The sequence below is a fragment of the Xiphophorus couchianus genome, chromosome 9, assembly GCF_001444195.1.
Source record: "Xiphophorus couchianus chromosome 9, X_couchianus-1.0, whole genome shotgun sequence".
Classification (NCBI taxonomy): Eukaryota; Metazoa; Chordata; class Actinopteri; order Cyprinodontiformes; family Poeciliidae; genus Xiphophorus; species Xiphophorus couchianus.
Window position 1 is genome coordinate 18,068,749 of NC_040236.1, and position 18,753 is coordinate 18,087,501.

Genomic DNA, 18,753 nt, shown 5'->3' on the forward strand with positions numbered 1-18,753 from the left:
CAGTCCTAGTTTGTCAGAGTCTGCAATGCTCAGGAACGGCACAGTAATGACAGCACTGCGCCTCTTCCATGTGCAGCTTTCCCTTTAAAACATGAACGCACTTCCAAACTGTGCAGGGGGGGAATCCGGAGACTCTGGTCGAGGTGGAGTCGAGGTTCCATTGTTTCACTAAAAGTCACTTTTGTAACTCGGTGGGTGCTTACCTGATCTTCAAATAGCGATGAAAGAACGGTACAGCCACATGTACTGATTGACCTTCCTTCTTTTAATGCATACATGTCTCGCGTTTTTACCTTTACAGTAATATTTTGGAATTTTGGAGATATTTATTTTGAAGAAATTCTATTGCACATTGATAAAACAACCTATATTTATTTCAAATATCCCTTTTTTCCCAATTTGATATTCTGTTTGAACTTCAGCGAATCAGTTTTGATCAAGTCCAGATGCTGAAATGCAGTAAGGATGCGCTTTCATGGACCAGTTGGTTTTGTTTTTAATTGTTTTTTGTATGTTTCTGGGGTAACGGTAACTAGGACTTCATCCTTAACCAGCTACCGGCTGGTCTTACTCTCTGCCTACATTATCCATGGAAGCAACGCAACATATCACATCAATTGTGCATGAGGATGAGCTTTTAGTTCATATTGTTAAAATTAAAGCAACAGGAGAGGCTGACATTAAAAAAATAATGTATTTCCATGTGTAATAGCCTCTACTGTTCGCACATAAACACACACATACACAGCAGTCACAAGCTCTTACCTTTTAAATGAATTCCCACATCTATTATTTATATAAAAAATTGGATCATTATCTCCCAAATCAAGTTTTATGAAAGATTAAGTTGGAGTTATCCAAAATGTTGCTGCTGCTGAAATGATGTTCAGATTAACAGCAAAGCTGCACAAAGCTTTTAAAATTTTTCTAAGCTCGTATAATTTATGTGGCAAAATTTGAAAAACATGAGACCCTAGGTAACGTGTACTGTATTTTAATAATGGAAGTAGACTGGTTTGACTGGCTCATTATCCATCCCTAATTAATGTTTGGCATTTATTTAGAATGACAACCAAAGAGCAAAATCGTTTTCAGTAACGTGAAGTCTTCCCTTTTGGGAGCATGACTAGGAGGAAAACCGGTTCCAGATTTTAGAGTAAGAACAACAGTTGCTGTCACTTCAATGGTGACTGCTGTGACATCTGCTGCTCCAACACACAGTTTAATATATTTGCCTGTCCTCTACCTCTTGCCCTCTGTTTCTCCTCACAAGCCAGCTTGGTAAATGAACCAGTTTGAAGAAATCCAAGTATGCACTGGGTTCTTTGCCCCCATATTAGACTGCATTTTGGTCTATATTTCAAAAATATGGGTCTCCTGTTTCCATCCCTGACTTGTTTAGTTTGCTGTGGCAGAAATTATAGCTCGTCTGGTCCAATGAGTTGCTTGATTTTGGAATGCTGCCATGTGACTCCAGCTTGAGAGACTTTTTATTTTTTCAGACTTATTTCTAGAAGGTGCATGTATTCTTCTTTTCCTCCTCAATTTCTTCAACCATCTCATTTAACACTTGATTATTTCAACTTATAACAAATTAAATTACAGTTTCCTATTTAAAAATAGCATAAGGTAAAGCTTATCTTGGAGCAGGAAAATCACAGAAATTCACATTACTTTTTGCTGCCCTACACATAGCAACAACCTTTAGATGTTTTGCAATGTTACAATCTCTAAGACTGTATTCCTGTAATTCTCTATCGAGTTATAGATAAATGTAGCTGTTACAACATTTTCTGATGAGACATACTTCAACTTTTTATTTTAATGTTTTAAAATTAATACCACGTTTTCTTATCTTTGTTCAGCTCAGACGCTGAAAGCTCCCGACTTACTGTGGGCTTTCCAAACGTAACTGTATTGTCAGACCTTCGAGGTGAAATATAGTTTCGTTGTTATGAGGCTGCTTTTGCTGATGCATAATTCATGCCTTCTTAAATCATATAACACATGTTTTTGCAGCCATCATGCAAGAGACGGTATGAATATTTTACACCTAGGACTCATCAAGCTTGCGCGACGATCGCAGCGGCCCCCGTTTAAGACCTTACCTTGGAGATTATTTCCACCGTGCATATGGCTCTAACCATTCTGTGCTCCAGTACCTCTTAGCGACGTAGTGTAGCATTAAAGTTTAAAGCTCTTCCCGGGCCCAGGTGATGGCTTATCACTCTCATAGATGGGCAACACTTGAACAGGCTGAAGCATGATCTCTGTCTCAGCAAAGCTATTACAAGGTTCACTGAGTCTAAGCATAGCCACGCCGCAGCTGGATGAGCAGGTGTATATACAGTGCATGTGCAAGGTTGCTTTTTATGTGTGTGTGTGTGTGTTGCACATTTATACATGCAGAGTTTGTTATTACGGCATTCCAGTTGAATTTGGAAGCAACTCAGATTGAGAGTTTTTAGGATGTGCAACATTGCATACACATGTTCCTCTGTTCGGTACATCCCAAGGTTTTCAGTTTGCCAGGAAGTTTTAAATTTCACAAACTTCGCTGAGTTCGATATTTGTGGCAGACATACTGAGTCTCCCACAATCTGGGACCTCAACTCCCAAAGCTGGAACTCTGAGAGTCTTACATAATCTCTCTTCTACTGTGTCTGCCCTTCTTCATTTGTCTGTTTCATCCGGCTCTGCACAGGACATCCGTGCCCTTCTTTGGACTCTTCTCTCCTCTGCTTCGTTTTCTGTGTGGCAGAAGACAGACACAAAGTAGGGAATGGGGAAGCAACCTATTTTAAGACTGGTGTGTAATTAATCATAAGCTGCAGCCAGCATTAAGACATGAAGAAATGTATGATAGCTTCCCTCATCCCCCCCAGATTATGGTTTTTCTCTCACCCTCTTCTTCATGCTAAATTTTAATCCTCTCATCCCATTTTATTTATTTATTTATTTTGCAGACCAGGGCATCTCCCTATCCCATTTTCCCTTCTTACATGCTCTTTTCATCTGTTTCTTTTGCATATTAAAGTTTTGCTCAATTATTCCTCATTAAACGGCAAAAGGCGTTGGGAAACTAGAAAAGAAAATGTACTAATCTAAGTATTTTAACACAAAACCAGCCATACGAGTTTGTGTATTCAAGCTAAGCATTTTCTTTGTGGTAAGATGTTGCTTTCGTCACACAATCGATACCTGGAATTTTACCACGGAGCCTGCAGGCTGTTCTTGGTGGACAGATGGTGATGAACGCAGCCCCATTTGGGTGTAATAAGTCGTTACTAATTGTCTGCAGATTGGATCAATGTCCTGTTCTGTTGCAGCTCAGCTCACTGTGTCACCACAGACAGCGCGACCGCCATATTTCACTTCTCGCAGATAGCTGCTAGAGGACAAGTCCTTTTAAAGTCATTATTAAAGCAATTTCGCTAGGACCAATTTAATTAGGCTGAGAAATGGTTTCTTTTAAAGAGGAAATTGGACCAATAGAAGGGTGCTTTCAAAGGCGTAAGAACATGCTCAGCCTCAGAGGAGTAAATACAAACCATCAAAATGTTCTCAAATCCCAAACAGCTTCTGAATGACAGATTTTTTTTATTTTTTTGACATCGGTAAAAAAAAAAAAATGCTGTGTGTTGCATTAATGGGGATTGCGGCAGGAGCTGCAGCTACTTTATCACCCACTGTGGAATGACTGACAGCAGAAACCATGAGAAGCTCACATCTGCGGCTCGTGAGACCTTACTTACTATGACAGCTTGATGAACTGGTGCTCTGCTGTCAGCTATACTCTATGTGTACCACCACTGTTTTTCCTTGGCGGACACATGTGTCTGTCTCAGTGGTCACATTCCTGCTGTTTGAGGTGTTGTACTAATGCTGCAAGCAGGGATTCGCAGATGAAAGAATAATGTTGTCAGTACTCTGCCTACTACCCTTCAAAACAATCTGCACTAGTTTTGCATTTTGGAAGGGTTTTCTCAATACCTGACAAGACTATTCATAACACTTGAACTTTTTTTTTTGTTTTTTTTTTTTTACATTTTATCACATTACAATCTTGAGCTTCTGTGAATTGCATAACTGAAAAACATTGTGGTATATGGTTCCAATGTGAAACAATAAATATCTTTGCCAGGCATTAAAACTGTGTAGCTACATCAAAAGTCATTTTATCCTGTGTAACAGTTGGATTAACGTTAATATATATATATATATATATATATATATATATAACATAATATTTATGAAAATCCCACGTTTTATACATGTCAATAAATGCAGGTAATGTGGGGCAATGATTGTGAATATTGTAAAACTGTGCAGATTTACATTTCAGTAAAAGCCATAGAAATAAACTGCAACATGAAAAGAAACTGTGATTTTTACTGTAATCGTTTAGTTCTTGGGAGACGGACACCGTGTAGGTATTATTGTTCTCGATGGAAAATCGCCTCGCTGTCCACCTCTGCCACCCACACGGCTGAGTCGGTCCTCTGAAATTTGTCGAGTTTGTCATTCACAGCCAGACTGTTTGTCCCACCGTAGCTAAAAGAAATGACACTGTCGCCCTGCAATTACATAACATGTGGTGTCACACACAGAGAAGACTTGAGTCTCCATGGACAAATGTGGTCCTTCTGTTGTGAGCAGCAGAATTTCTGTGTCCTCTCAAAGTTGGCAGATTATTATTTATTTTTTTGGTCCAAACAGATGAAACAGGAAAAAGAAATACTAAGTCCTGACAACTGACAACTTCTTTGTTTTCATATTAGCATTTTTTGTTTTTGATGCATATTTTCATCTTAAGTGAAAGAATAAAAATCAAGTGAATATGGGGTTATTGTAGAACTTAGTAAAGTCAAATTGATTTCTGGGAACCACCTTCGTATGACTCTTTAGGTCTATATAGGGTTTGCACATTTCATAAGATCTCGCTATTCTTAATGACCCAGGATTATAGAATACCATAGTTTACATAACAGTAGTCAAGCAGACTTCAAATAAGTATTCAAAACATTCATCTCAGTAATTATAATGCTGATGTTTGGATTATTGGGATAAATGGGATTTTGAAAGATGTAGTTTTACTAAATGTTCAGACGAACCAAAGAAGTCCCAAAGATTAAGTCTTAAGTCTTGGTTGTCTGCAACATGTGGCTCTTTGGACTTTCCATATTGGCTTTTAATAACTCTGGTGAAAAATAGTAAAGAATTGGTTCAGGTTTTTAAACAGGTTTTTCAGTTTTTTTAATAAAATACCTGCAATGAATTCTCCTAACAGAGTGACACTAACACTATCTATTCTTCTTCTCATTAGGTTAGAAACTGTTCTTTTTTTTTTTTTTTTACATCATTTTGCACAGATATCAACATCCCATAGAAGACAATGTATCCAACATGTTTTACGAAAGTTTTCTGTTTTTATTTAATTTAAGCCAAACCAGAGAAATGATTTTTTGTGAGGTTTATTTCAAATAGTTAAATTTCCCAGTGGTAATTCATGTTCTGTTCAGTGAATATTTCTGAAACTTTACAGTTTAATTTCCCGAGTTTCTGTGTTACCAGCATTTACCCATAACTTCCCCTCTGTGCCTCAGCTCCCTGTTCTGCCTCTGCTGTTGCTCATTCACTAATTTAACTAATTTGTTTTACATTCCAGTAACGACTTCCCCAAAATTGAAACCTCTCTCACTTTTGATTTAGATCCCCCTGTTGCCTGTTGTCTGTGGTGACCTTTTCCTCTTCTCATTCCCATTGATGCACCTTGTTTTTGTTTTTATTTTTAAGTCATTTTATCTTTATTACTCAACTGCACCATGATTCTGCCTGCCTCCTCCTTCCATTTGGGTCGTACACTTTGCAAAAATGTGACATCCACCAGGTTTCTAAGCTTACGTGTTCTTTATGGCATTGTGTGATATCTAATTATCCCCTAATTAAAAGTGGGGACTTGCACAAGCTTTATTCTAATCTGTTGCACAAATATTTTCTTATTTGTTTTCTGGGCTCCTTTGCTGCTATTTTTAAACGGAGAAATTGAGAAAATACATCCTTAGAAATAATATTTATTGATGATATCTTAGGAGGATGATCTTACAATTTTATTTTGTTGTCATACCAACTTAGTAATTGACTTGACATGGCAAAGCTAGAAATCTTGAGATAATTAGTGTATCCTGGCAAATACAGTTACAGTAACATGACTCTTTTTCTCTTTCTAATGAGAACTGAAATTTTTCAAAGTGACTCTTAGGGATGTAACATTTCACCAAATTTACAGTCATCATGGGGGGAAGACAAACTTCAACACAAATGAATCGTAGTGTGTTGAGAATGTCCAGATCTACTTTCCTTTTATAATTGAACTGCTCTCTGAACACAGCATTCCCAAAATGTTGACAGTGGCAGCAGCATGCTGTGGGAACTATATTCTTGAATTGTTGGTTGAAGGTGGATGGAGCTAAATTTTGGGGCATGACTGTAAGAAAAGTGGCTTAGAGACTGCAGATAGTTTAACATTAGGGTGAAGGTTCACCTTCCAGTGGGACAAGAACTTTAAACATGAAACCAGAGCTGTCATAGCTGGTTAGATTAAATCAGTCTTGTTAGAATGTCCTGGTCAAAGTCCAAACCTAAACCCTCTTCAGAATCTAAAGATTTTAATAGCTGTTCACTGAAACTTTCCAATACGACTGAATTTCGAGTTGTTTTGCAATGAAGAATGGGCAAAAACCTCAGTTTCTAGATTGCTTTGTCGACCACAAAAGACTTGCCACTGTGTGAAGCTGTATGCATCATTTCCCTCACATAAAATCAAAAGAAAATACAGAAAGGTTTGTGGTTGTAATGTAGCAAAATGTGAAAACGCATGTGGATACAGCATATGTGTTGTATTTGTCTGCTATACATGGTCCCTTAGTTATGGTTAGACATGTATGTATCTTGATATACACTCGCTTATCTTTGCACAGGTCCCCATGAATAAACAAACTCACACCTAATTGAGGGCATTTCCGTGCTTCCATGTGAATTGCACTTTGTGCTGCGCTCAGCATCCTCCATGCTCATATATCATTAAGTGAGTCTGGGTGTTATTATGGAGAAAGAACACCGTATATTAGATGGCCTGACAGATTGTGTCAGGGCCGTGCTATCCTATCAGGACTAGAAATTAAAAAGACACTTAATCTACCTAGTGCCTAACAGTCTCTTTTTTTGCACACATAGTAGGAAACTCTGTGATAATCACTCTTTGCTCTAACTGTCCTTGTCGTAGTCTCCTTCTCTCTCTCAGTCAGTCCCCTTCTAAAATTTAAGAGCAGTGATTATAACTTAATCCTCTCAATCTCCAGCATTTATCCGCCAAAGCATTTCCCATGAAGAGAACAAAGAGCAATCACCAGCCACCTAAAATAAGTGTATTGCACTTGGTGCGCAACAGCAATATAGAATATACATGGATTTCTGCGCTACTTATGAGCAACTAATTAATTTGGACGTGAACTCACTGGAAATACTTGAGTTGTGAGAGAAAAGAACAACAGGAAAGAGGAGGAACTCTTTCGAACAGGCATGATCTATCACCTTGTGGAAAGAAAGAGAAGCAAGGACAAATCAACGGTCTGTCAGCCCACTCTGCTGCTCCATCTCTATTAGACAGCGTGGGCCATCTGTCAGACAATGACTTGCTGCTGCTCATGTTCTAGCTAATTAAGGAACATTTGTAATTCTTTTTCTTTAAAAAATAAATAATTTGAAGTTAACCTTCTTGTACCTTCTGCCCATCTCTTTGTACAGTGGAGAGTAACCCGTGTCAGACCAGCCCCTGTCTCCATGGCGGAAGCTGCCTGGAGGAAGGCGACAGCTACAGCTGCTACTGTCCTCAGGGCTACTCTGGAGAGAACTGCGAGATCGGTAAGTCTCGGCCAGGTTAAGCCAGAGTGCAGACACCTCGTATAGGTCAGCATACGCATGCGGCGTCAGTGTGGCATACGGGGAAATAATGGCTGTCATAGGCTGAGGCTAACATCTGTACTCCGCTGTGCATTGGATTCATGAGGAAAAATGCCAGCTTCTCTCTGCAGGCTTTTATTTCCAGTCAGTGTCTGGAACTCTGGATCCAATCTCAGAGAAGCGACTGGTACGCTGGCAGGTCCAGGGGTTTTGGGCCAGGCTACCTGATTGAAAGTGAAAAGGGAATATCCATAAGTCAGTCGTGTGTGACAGAGACTTTTGGTGGTGTAGATGCTCAACTGTGTGTGCGATTATTTCCGCACGAATGTGTGTGTTTTCACCTTCTGCCCCGTGAGAAGTAGGCAGCTCATCTTTCCACTCAACTGTGAGATGGGAGAGTGTGGCTGACAGAAAATGATGGTGCAGTGATTTAGGTGTATGAGCCTTTCTGTCCGTGTGTGGGGGTGTTTGTGTGTGTGACAGAGGCATGCAAGGACAGACTGTCCACAGAGGAGCTGTGAGCTCAGCGAGGGGTGGAGTAGCTGATTAAAGTGCAGTGGCAGCAGGCAGCACAAACTGCTGCAATGACAAGACAGAAAACAACAAAAGAAAGAATAAGAAAATCTGTGAAAGTGGATTTGGGAAAATCACCAACAGCATCTCAGCTGAAAATAAGCTGCCTTTTAAACAAGTCAGTTCATTATAGTATTTGGACAAAGATGCATTGTCGCGGATTTCCAACCAACAGCTTTGACCTGCCAGCACTTTTTCAGCTGTTTCTGATTGCTCTTTAAGAACTACTGAATATAATAGGATGATGTGTAGCACATTGAAAACGTGGTGAATGGCCTCCAAATGACTCCAAAGTTTGTTGTACTACAGTCAGTGGTTCACCCACTCATATACACATTCAAACACTGATTTAGGTAAGCTACATTGTAACCACATCTGGGACCGACTGACAGAAGCGAAACTGTCATAAAGTCAGTGCCACTGGATCCTCTGGATATTTCTGGTTGCTACATTTAGCGTGGTTAGCATTACTGAAATATTAGTTTCCACATATATTCCCAAGGAAGGAACTCCTTACCCTAAGTCAAATACTTTAAAAAAAAACCATCAACATTTTTAAATCCAGCATCTTCCATAGCAGAGGTTAAAGCTGATATTTTCTCTCTCACACTTTCTCTTTCTATCTTTCTCTCTCTTGTCTCTATTTCTCAAGCATTTTTTCTGTAAATCTTTGATTTTCAATTAAAAGAAAACATAAACCTGACATTTCACTTTATTGCAATGAAGACACGCTTAACCACGTGAGAGGAGAGCCTTCATTAGTCAGCTTTTATATTTTACTCGGGTCAGTCAGATATTATATGACGCCAGATTCTTCATACATGGGAGCTTGACTTGAGGTAATTTTTATTCATCACACACAATTCAGAAAAAGTCAGAGAACAAAATTCTGAGAGGCTTGGATATAAAGAGCAGTAAAGTATAAGCATTTTGGACCCAGTCAGCTTATGGCAAGCTCAAGTGCATTTCTCACTGACTTACTTGTCCTCATCCAAGGTAATGTGATCTTTACATAGCCATCTTGTTCCTGAAATTTGCTTGGTTTGGGTCATAATGATTTGCTTGATGGTCAGGTCACAGTTTAGCGTCTGTGGTGCATTTGATAAATCTACAATATATGAAGGCCATCGAAAAACAAATAAGAATGCATGATATAAATCTAAATAGAGGAGTTGGGGTCTTCCAACTTTCTTTCTGTTGAGTATAGAAAGAAAGTAAGATGCAAAAGTTTATTAGACTAACAAATGCAGTGCACTGCACAATAAATGCACTTGCAGCCCCGCATTGCTTCACTCCTATCAATCCCACAAAATGGAGCTGGGAGACATAAAAAAAAAAAAAATGATAATGGCAGAAGTTGTATTGCTTAATCAAACAGTAATCAAAAAACAAAGACAGTAAAAGCTTTTTTAAAATAATATGCCAGAAGAGAAATACAGTTCCTCCAGTGCGTCCCCTGGGATTTCTTCTTTTTTGGTACTTGCCAAACTTCAGAAACACCCAAACCCATCTTGATGAGCAACCTGAACCTCCTTAGCTGACTTCTATCAGACAGGAAAAGAAGCCATTTTCCTTAAAATTCCCTAACGGTACCTTACCTTATCTCAGCCACTCAATGGAGGAATTTAATTTCACCCATTGTTTATCCGTATCTCGTAGCCATAGGTTAGAGTCAAAGCGTATGAGATCAGTAAATTGATAGCTTCTTGGTTCAGCTTTTTCCTAAACTCAATAATTTACTCCATCATTGTAGATGAGGCCCCCATCTATCTATGTCCTGCTCCATCCTGCTGCTTATAAATTAGACTCTTGAAATCATTGCTTAAGGCTGAGACTGACCCTTGACCTGGAGAGAGGAGTTCACCCTCATAACCTTTGCAATAGTTTTCTTCTTTACTTTCACCCTTCATTTTCTGTACTACTGTAGAGTTTAGTTCGTGTGAGTGTTACTTTTGAATATCTCAACTGTTCATGGATCAGTCCGTTACCCTGTGTCTATCTATATGTTGTATCCTCTCACTCGGGTTTGCTGGGGGGCTGGTACCTATCTCAAGTAATCAATGGGCAAAAGGTCAGAACACCCTGGATAGGTCAGCAGTCTCACCAGCAACTAAAAGCATTTCAGGCTGGAGCAATCATTAAATCCATTTGGTGTGTCAAGTCTGCATATCGTTCATGCTCTTAATGCCTTTTGTGAGATTTTTTCCAAACCGTGGGTTTTAAAATGAGAGGGTGAAGCATTAATTTCTTCAGGGAAAATGTTTCACATCCATTCTTTTTTGTCTGTGCCAGACGCTGTGTTTTTCTCAGACTTGTTTTTCCAGAGGTACGTAGACCTTTGTTTTGTTCCTTTGTTTCAGTAATTATTAAGTAATTGCTAAAGCAAAGTATTATTTGCAGTAAATGTGTAGGTTTTCCAGGTTTAACATTCCACGGAGGATCTCGATGTTGATGCACAACCTTGTTCCAGCTTTTATTGATGCAAAGTTGTTGCAAACAGCACTCAATCTGGCACATCGATTGTGGCTCCTGGGGAAATAACTGTGGGTTGAACTGCTTAAAAAATATGGATTGCTTACAGGAACCACAGTATGCTAGTATATAGATATTGAAGAAACTCCAGTTTAATGTTTTTGCCCTTAGTTTAGTCTCAGTTTATCCCCTTACATTTCTTAAATTAAACCCTAAGAGTTAAGAGTTCAAGGTTATTCTACTGCTTATTCCTAAATGCCTTTATGTTGGAGCTCTGTAAACCTTATTGATCCACACAGACACAATACTGTGAGCTGTGGCTTTGGGACTCACTATTCAAAAAAGGTCAAAGGTTAGATGAATAAGGTCAAGAAGGGCATATTTTCCTTTGGCTGATTATCAGTAACCTTCAAGGACTAACAAAAAAACCCTCATTATTCACTTGGAGATCAATCAACCACAGGATAGATCATTTTTAAATTTAAAAGCATGTTTTACTTACACACACAGGCTAATACAGTAATGCCTTGCTTTGGTCTAGCTTATTTGGATGTTTTATTAGGTTTAAAAGAATTTCATCAGTTTTCCTTTGGAACCTGAAGTAAATGCTGACATTTATATCAGGGTAAAGATATATGAAAGTCCATTAGTACTATAATTTTCTATTAATTGATTGCTTCCATGTCCTTCTCCCTGGGCATATTTCTCTTTTTTAGAGTTTAACTGCACTTGTCAAATATTTTTAAAGTGTGTTCCTGCTGATTAATCAGTTTAAGAGCTGTGCAGTTTATGGTTTTTATGGCCAAAATGGTTAATTTACTCAATCAGTAAATGGTTCAGTTTGCTTTTGCCAGTGCAACGAAACACTACCCTGAGCATGGCAGTTCTCATTGTAGTACTCAGGGTCTCCCAACCCAAATTTTATTCAAACCAATACAGGATTCACTATGACATCTGTTGTAGGTAAAAGAAAATATATTTTAAGCTAATATTGCACTTGAAAACCCCAGATTTAGCCCCAAAACACTGGACAAAGATTGTACATTGATATAAAAGGTAACATTATTGTGGCACAGCTTTGTGGTTCTGACACTTATCTGGCTGCTATTTAGTAGATTGTCAAAGATAAGACCTGGATATCATTTTCAGCAGTGAGAGTAGCACATTTTAAGGTAATTGTGGTACAACACAGAAAATTATCTCATCGTGATCAGTAAAAAAAAAAGATTTCAGATTTCTACTTATAATTCCTTCTGAGGTGCAACAAGCTAAAAAAATCTTTGTAAAATTTCAAGTTTCACTGTGCTCTGTATTTATACAAATAACTAGCTTGCATGCATTCTCTGACAGGTGGATTAAAATGCTGTGCTTCCTCTTACACAGAGGCTGAAATAGTTTTAGAGGAAAAGAAACCTGTATTTATAGGGAAATGCAAGTTTCGCTGTAAATAGTTTATTAGAAGCCACAAATGTGATTCTCATGGCAAATACATAGTAATAGGAAGTAACAAAATGGTCAAGGAAGCAGCAGAAAAAATTTGTACCTATTTCGAATGCTGAATGGTCATAATTGCCTTCACACTGATATAAGGTTTTCTAAATTTTCTGCAGTCCAGTGACACTTGAACTCGTCTTTGAGATGCAGTAGACCATCAGGTGGTTCTAATGCTGTGTAGAAAGTTAAAAAGATTTAATGGAGATAAATTGATTATGGCCTACTATGTGGTTATAATTCATGAAGTGCAGTATACACCTTTTTCTATCTGATAAATCCTTTTTTTTTTTACTTAAACCGCCAGTGGCTGTCAGTCAAGACACAAGCAAAATTAATCTAAAGTTCTGCATTTTTTTGGGAATCCCACTGATGATAAACTGTAGATCCTGCAGCTGAATATAAATGATTAGTGAGTCAAGTCCCAGCTTGACAGCTTGATGGCTCTGTGTTAATGTGACAATAATACATTCTATAGTTCTTCTAGCATGAATATTTGTTTACAATTGCATGACATGCAGACAGTAGATTTTATCCCAATGACTAAGAAAAAAAGGTGAAAAATAAATAAATAATAATAATAAAATTGTCTTTTTTCATGACATCTGACAAAAAACCATCTAAAGGTTTATATTCCAGGAGTTATTGCCCATCATTTCTCATGCCACACCAACAGCATGAAAATTTTTTTATTTTTTCTGTCTTTCATTTTTCAAAAAGGAAATACAAACAAGTCCATTATACTGGATCTTTCTACATGTTTTCCTTCCGTTTATGAATATTCTAAATGCTTAATTCTCAAACAATTACTGCATAATCTTTAATCAGTTTTAAAATAATATGGTAATGAACCATGCTTACTATTTTGTGGAGATTAAGATTCTGTAGCTTTAAAAAGATTCTTCAGCGAATGCATCTATTGTGGAATTATAAAAGCAGACTGACCAAGGAGAATCTAAACTAAAGTCCAGTCATGGTTTGCTCTGCAAGTAATTGCAACTTAAATTCATGCTTTTATGTTTATATTGCAATGTTATTTACAGTTATCAGTTTCACTAAAGTCTGTTTTCTATGCAGTTTATCCTTTCCTGTTTTGACAGCAGATTAATTCAGTCCGACACAAACACTAAAAATAATATGCAGTCATATTCAATAAATTAGAATATTAATGAAAAGTTAATGTGCTTCAGTAACTCAGCTCTCAAATAAAACATTGACTGATGTAGTAGAGCTTTTATTTCTGTTAATGGTGATTATTTCTCGCTTACAGTTAATGACAACATGACATTTAAGATTTTAATAAAAAAAATAATGCAGAAATGTGGCTTTGATGAAAAATATGTTAAATAGCAGCTTAAAGTTTGTTTTCTAAAGGTACTTTTAATCTGACAAAAGTTCCTCTTTGGAACCCATTTTCAAATTTATTGACTATGACTCTACATTTGAAAGGTGTACATACATGTCACTTATATTTGCTTCTATTAATAGAAAGTGAATAAACAGACACAAAGATGGTCATGATGTGTAGGAAAGGTGCACACTGCTTTTCACAAGTTTTCTTTTGTTTCTTTAGCGGTGAAACCTTGATTTTTGCTCCGTCTAGTTGATCTAAAAAAATCTGCAGCAACAACCAGTACTTAGGTGTCTAAACACCTACATCCAAAGTACAGTCAATATCTCACTACTTAGTGATCCATGTCTAATATTTTATTCAAAGTCTTTCCTGCTTTCTTACATTTCTCATCCTTCTCTCAATCTAAGGTGGTACAAAAGCCTGGAAATCACATTTTTCCAGGCTAAACCATTAATAAGGGCTTGAGTGATCACAGCATTTATTTTAAATGTATCTCTGTTCAGAGTCAAACAACACTAGGTTTGAAGTTCTAACATTGAGTCAACTCAATGAATGGACATGGAAACAAGAAATAGAACATTTTTGGGATGCCAAATTAGCAAGTAACTGTTTTTGTTTGTTTGTTTGTTTGTTTGTTTGAATGTTTCTGCCACCCCCTGACAAAATGGCACCCCGAGTATGTAGTCATGTTAAACCCTTCCTCGGGAAGCAGGCGAGTTAATAGCCCAACATTCATGTTCTAATTCACTCTTCCACATTGATTTTAGCAGAATTTCTGTCTTTTGATTATTTAAAGATTTGATCCTTTCAAACATCAAAGATAACGCGAATAGGCCAAGAATTATGGACACTACAAGAAATAAAAAAAGATAAGCGATGAAGTTCCAAGACCTTAAAAATATTTCAGATTCAAGAACCTAGAAATTGATAGGATTTCTAATTGTTCTCTGTCCGGGTTTTGCTTGGTCAGAAGCGCCTGTTCCTGCTCTGTTCAAACATGGATTTCTGTGGTAAAAAAACGTATTAACCTGTCTCATCTGTCTCTTTTTGTGGGTCAGGAAATCGCTTTGATTTTAAATGGAACACGAGTTGGGCAAATTATTTATGGTCAGCTGCTGGAAGACCTCAATCAGCCCATCTGTCCACAAGTTAAGCGAGAGACAGAGAGCTGGAGGGTGAATAAATTCACTCCGTCACCCATTTATATTCCGCTTGATGATCAACAACATTAATAATATTAAAAACAGGCAATCGCTGCCATTGTTTGTTTGGGTTTTTTTTCAGGGTTTCCAACAACAGAATCAAAATAAATTGCTTTTAGATAAAGTGTTTGTTTTGGGTTTAAACTCAGTCTGTGGAGTGAGGTCAAGATGGTAATTGATCCTGCTACACAGAGAAAATTACTTTGGTAACTCTGTTCCTGCTTTCCATTATTCAACTCCTGTTTCCTCCACATGGAGCTTTCTCATGTGTGGAATCCCTTCCTGCTTATTTAATTTTTATTATTATTTCCTCATTTCAACCTTGATTTAGTAAAAAGAAATAGAGGCAACTGTGCTGATGTAAAAAAAAAAAAAAAAAAAAAAAGATAATGTGGGTGAAATAAGTTTCAACTTAATTTCCATTGTTTTTCTGAATTAGACATTGATAACTTCATTTTTGCAAAGAATTAAGTCTTCTGAAACTGAATTAAACACTCTGGGTGAGGAACCGTGAGGAATACTATGTCTCTGCATTCACAAACAAATGAAGAATTTCATCATCAGTTGCAATTATATAATTCAAGTAGAGACATTTTCATTACACAAGGTGGATTGCTAAAATCAGTAAGTAAATGGTGCCTTCGGCAGGATTCTGTTTATCTACTGCAGAACGACATTTAGTTTTATTTTAACATTTAATAATATTCAGCAGACAATTTAAAGGATAAAAATCAATTATTTTAATTTCAACTTTTTTAAAGAGATATTAATTTTGATGTCAATTTGAGCTAAGAAAATTTCACATCTTTTGCTGCAACAATCTGCATGCATGTCCTCAAGGTTGGTTTTTCCTTGGCACAAAACTTGCTGGGTTTTTTTTTTCTTAACCCGCAACTTCGCACATTTTCTTGCCTCTCTTCCAATCATGCTGATTAGATCTGATTTACATCTTCCACTTCTCTTTCCCCTGCCGGTTCTATATCTTTATTTTATCAATCGTCAATTTTCCGTTCCTCAATTGATTTCTCACATCCAATTTTCGTATTTGCCGCTTTATTTCATCCCAATGTTATTTTTTTCTTTACTTATTTCATTTTTTATTCCATCTACAGCACCGTCCATTTTAATTGGCACTCCTGTTAAAAACGAGCAGAAAGCCTTACAAGGCAAAGTCATCATTCGTTGCCCAAAGTGAGGGAAAAAAACTGACTTTGATTGGACTACATTGATTCAGTGGGACATTTTAGTCCAAAGACCTAAAGCTTTTTAAACATCTTTGCCATCCCTTCTTCCTGTGACTGTTCCAGTATATTCCAGTGCTATTTGGCATCAGCTATGGTAAATATTGAAACTGCTCAGCACAGCAGTCATCGAGCTGAATACAAGCATGGAGCCACCTCTGCACGTCTCCAAAGTAACACATTTCATTTTCTGCCACATTTCTTGACTCTCCTCCAACCTCTAACCTCTCCCCCTCAACACTTCTCTTTTTCTGGCTCATTTCCCTGTTTTTTTGTTTTTTTTCCCTCCAGGCTCACTATTTTCCTGTGAAAGGCCAACACAATTATTTATTGCTGTACTTATGCATAAAAGTAAACTTATCCAAGCCCCTCGACTCACTCACCTACATATTCCAGTTGCTAAATATACTCAAGGTAGTGCAGCAAAAATATATTCTGCTGTCTCTCGTGGATCTGACCTCTGATACTTGGCACCTGTTTTGGGCTATCATACAAAAAAATCAATATGTACCAGAGACCGTATATGGAGCTGATGCATAACTCATGTTCTAGGAGGCTATGAGAAATCTCGCCCTGCTGCGTTTCTGCATTAACTAATTCATCCTCTGAGACGGTATCAACTCATATCAGCTCATGTGATTCAGTCTGAAAGATTCATGAGTTCGACGCTATTAATATCGTTTCCCGGAACCGACCTCGCCAAAGCGTCCACGGATCTGTGCAATGAGGTCAAAGACAGGGGAAGGGCAGGAGGTGGTTGAGCGTAGTTTCTGTTCTATTGTGGTCTACTGAAGATCAGTGGCGGCTGGTGAGAAAAAGAATTTGTGGTGGGGCCCATGGATTTCCTTTCCTAGTCAGTATAAGGTTTCAAATGAACGGTACAAAAATGATGACATTTCCACACTAATATAACATTCTTCATACAGGAAAGTAATACGAAGGGTTAAACTAGCTAAAAGTAAAAGCTTTGTTGAGTAACTTGCGAAATATACCGTTTTTAATCATTAATTAAGTGCTAACGGCTAAAACCAAATCAGATTCAAAACTGTGAAGAACTAAACTAATGCATATGGGTTTAACGCTGAACAGACAACAAGTTAAATTCTACTAAAACTGAAGGGAATTGACTAATAACACCGAGCAGCAGAGGCCTTCCTACCTAAAAGAACTAAATCACATTGGTAAAGGATAAAATGATCATGGCTACAAACAAAAAAGTAACCCAGAAACACAAAAAAACTTAACCAGGTTCTGAGGAACAAAAACACCAAGTGATCCTCCTGGATTTATCTGACAATCAGGCTCTCAGTGAAACCTTACAGACACGAATGTTCACAGATCTGAGTCAGCAAACAGGACTTCAACTCCTCTGGTACATCACCACAAAACAAAACACCATTATATCAACCAGTATGTGTGTCATAAAAGGCAACATGAGCATCACCATGAATAATAATTAAAAAAACAACATTTTAGCAACATTTATTCGGAGCAGCATTGGCGTTGTGCTAACCAGAGCAACATAAGCATCAAATAAACCACTTCAACATTCATGACTGATTAACTGCAAATGATAGCACTTGAGGAACGGGAAAAGTAAACAACAAAAAAGAGCAGAGCAGTATGGTAGCAAGAACCAATGAAACATACAGAGAAGTGGAGGGTGTCACTTACTGGACATCTGGAAAATCCTCTGGTGTCGTGCAGGTGGAGAAGTCAGAGTTATAAGCTTCAGCTCCAACTTCATCAAGCGATGAAGCAAAACTTTTTTGCATAATTCATCAAATTTTGAGTGCCCCAAAGACATAAAATTCAGTGATGCTGATTGACCAAATGCTTATCAATTTTCCCTAGCAACCACACACAATTGGTTATATTTAGCTTATTTTCTGGGGTGTGATCAGCAGAGGTGTGACCAAGTCACTGTGTTGCAAGTCTCAAGTAAGTCTCAAGTCTTTGTCCTCAAGTCCGAGTCAAGTCTCAAGTAAAGACAGGCAAAAGTCGAGTCAAGTCTCAAGTCAGGAACCTTTAATTTCAAGTCATTTCGAGTCGTTTTTATTTTATTTTATTTTTATAATTTGCAATTATACAAAAAATTCAAATAATAGACCATTTGTTCGTTTTAAAATATGTATTTATCTCAAATGATAGAACATGTGTAGCTGAACACAAAGTATAAAAAACATTTTTAAATTGGACCACTTTATTGCCCAGTTCTGTTAAACTTGATATTCAATAAAAAAAGAGGAAAATGCTGACATTTCCACAGCACAATACAAAGAACCATAACAGCAGTTTTTTCCTCTTTTCTCTGACCTGTCAAAACAATATATTGTCAATATAATTTCCCAACGTAGATGTCTTCAAATACACCAACCATCCTTAGATGATACTAGACCCGGCTCATCATCATGATGGGACAGAGAGACTCTGTTCCCTGTGTTCAGGTCCAGAATCT

General features: G+C 37.5%; 1 protein-coding gene across 1 annotated transcript in view; it reads left to right on the forward strand.

Annotated features, from left to right (window-relative positions):
• Nucleotides 1–18,753, forward strand: part of ncanb (neurocan b) — a 171,406-nt gene that overhangs the window by 91,067 nt on the left and 61,586 nt on the right. Inside the window, exon 10 of the mRNA XM_028028165.1 lies at nt 7,807–7,923. Coding sequence (XP_027883966.1) covers nt 7,807–7,923 — 117 coding nt within the window. The remainder of the gene's footprint in view (nt 1–7,806; nt 7,924–18,753) is intronic.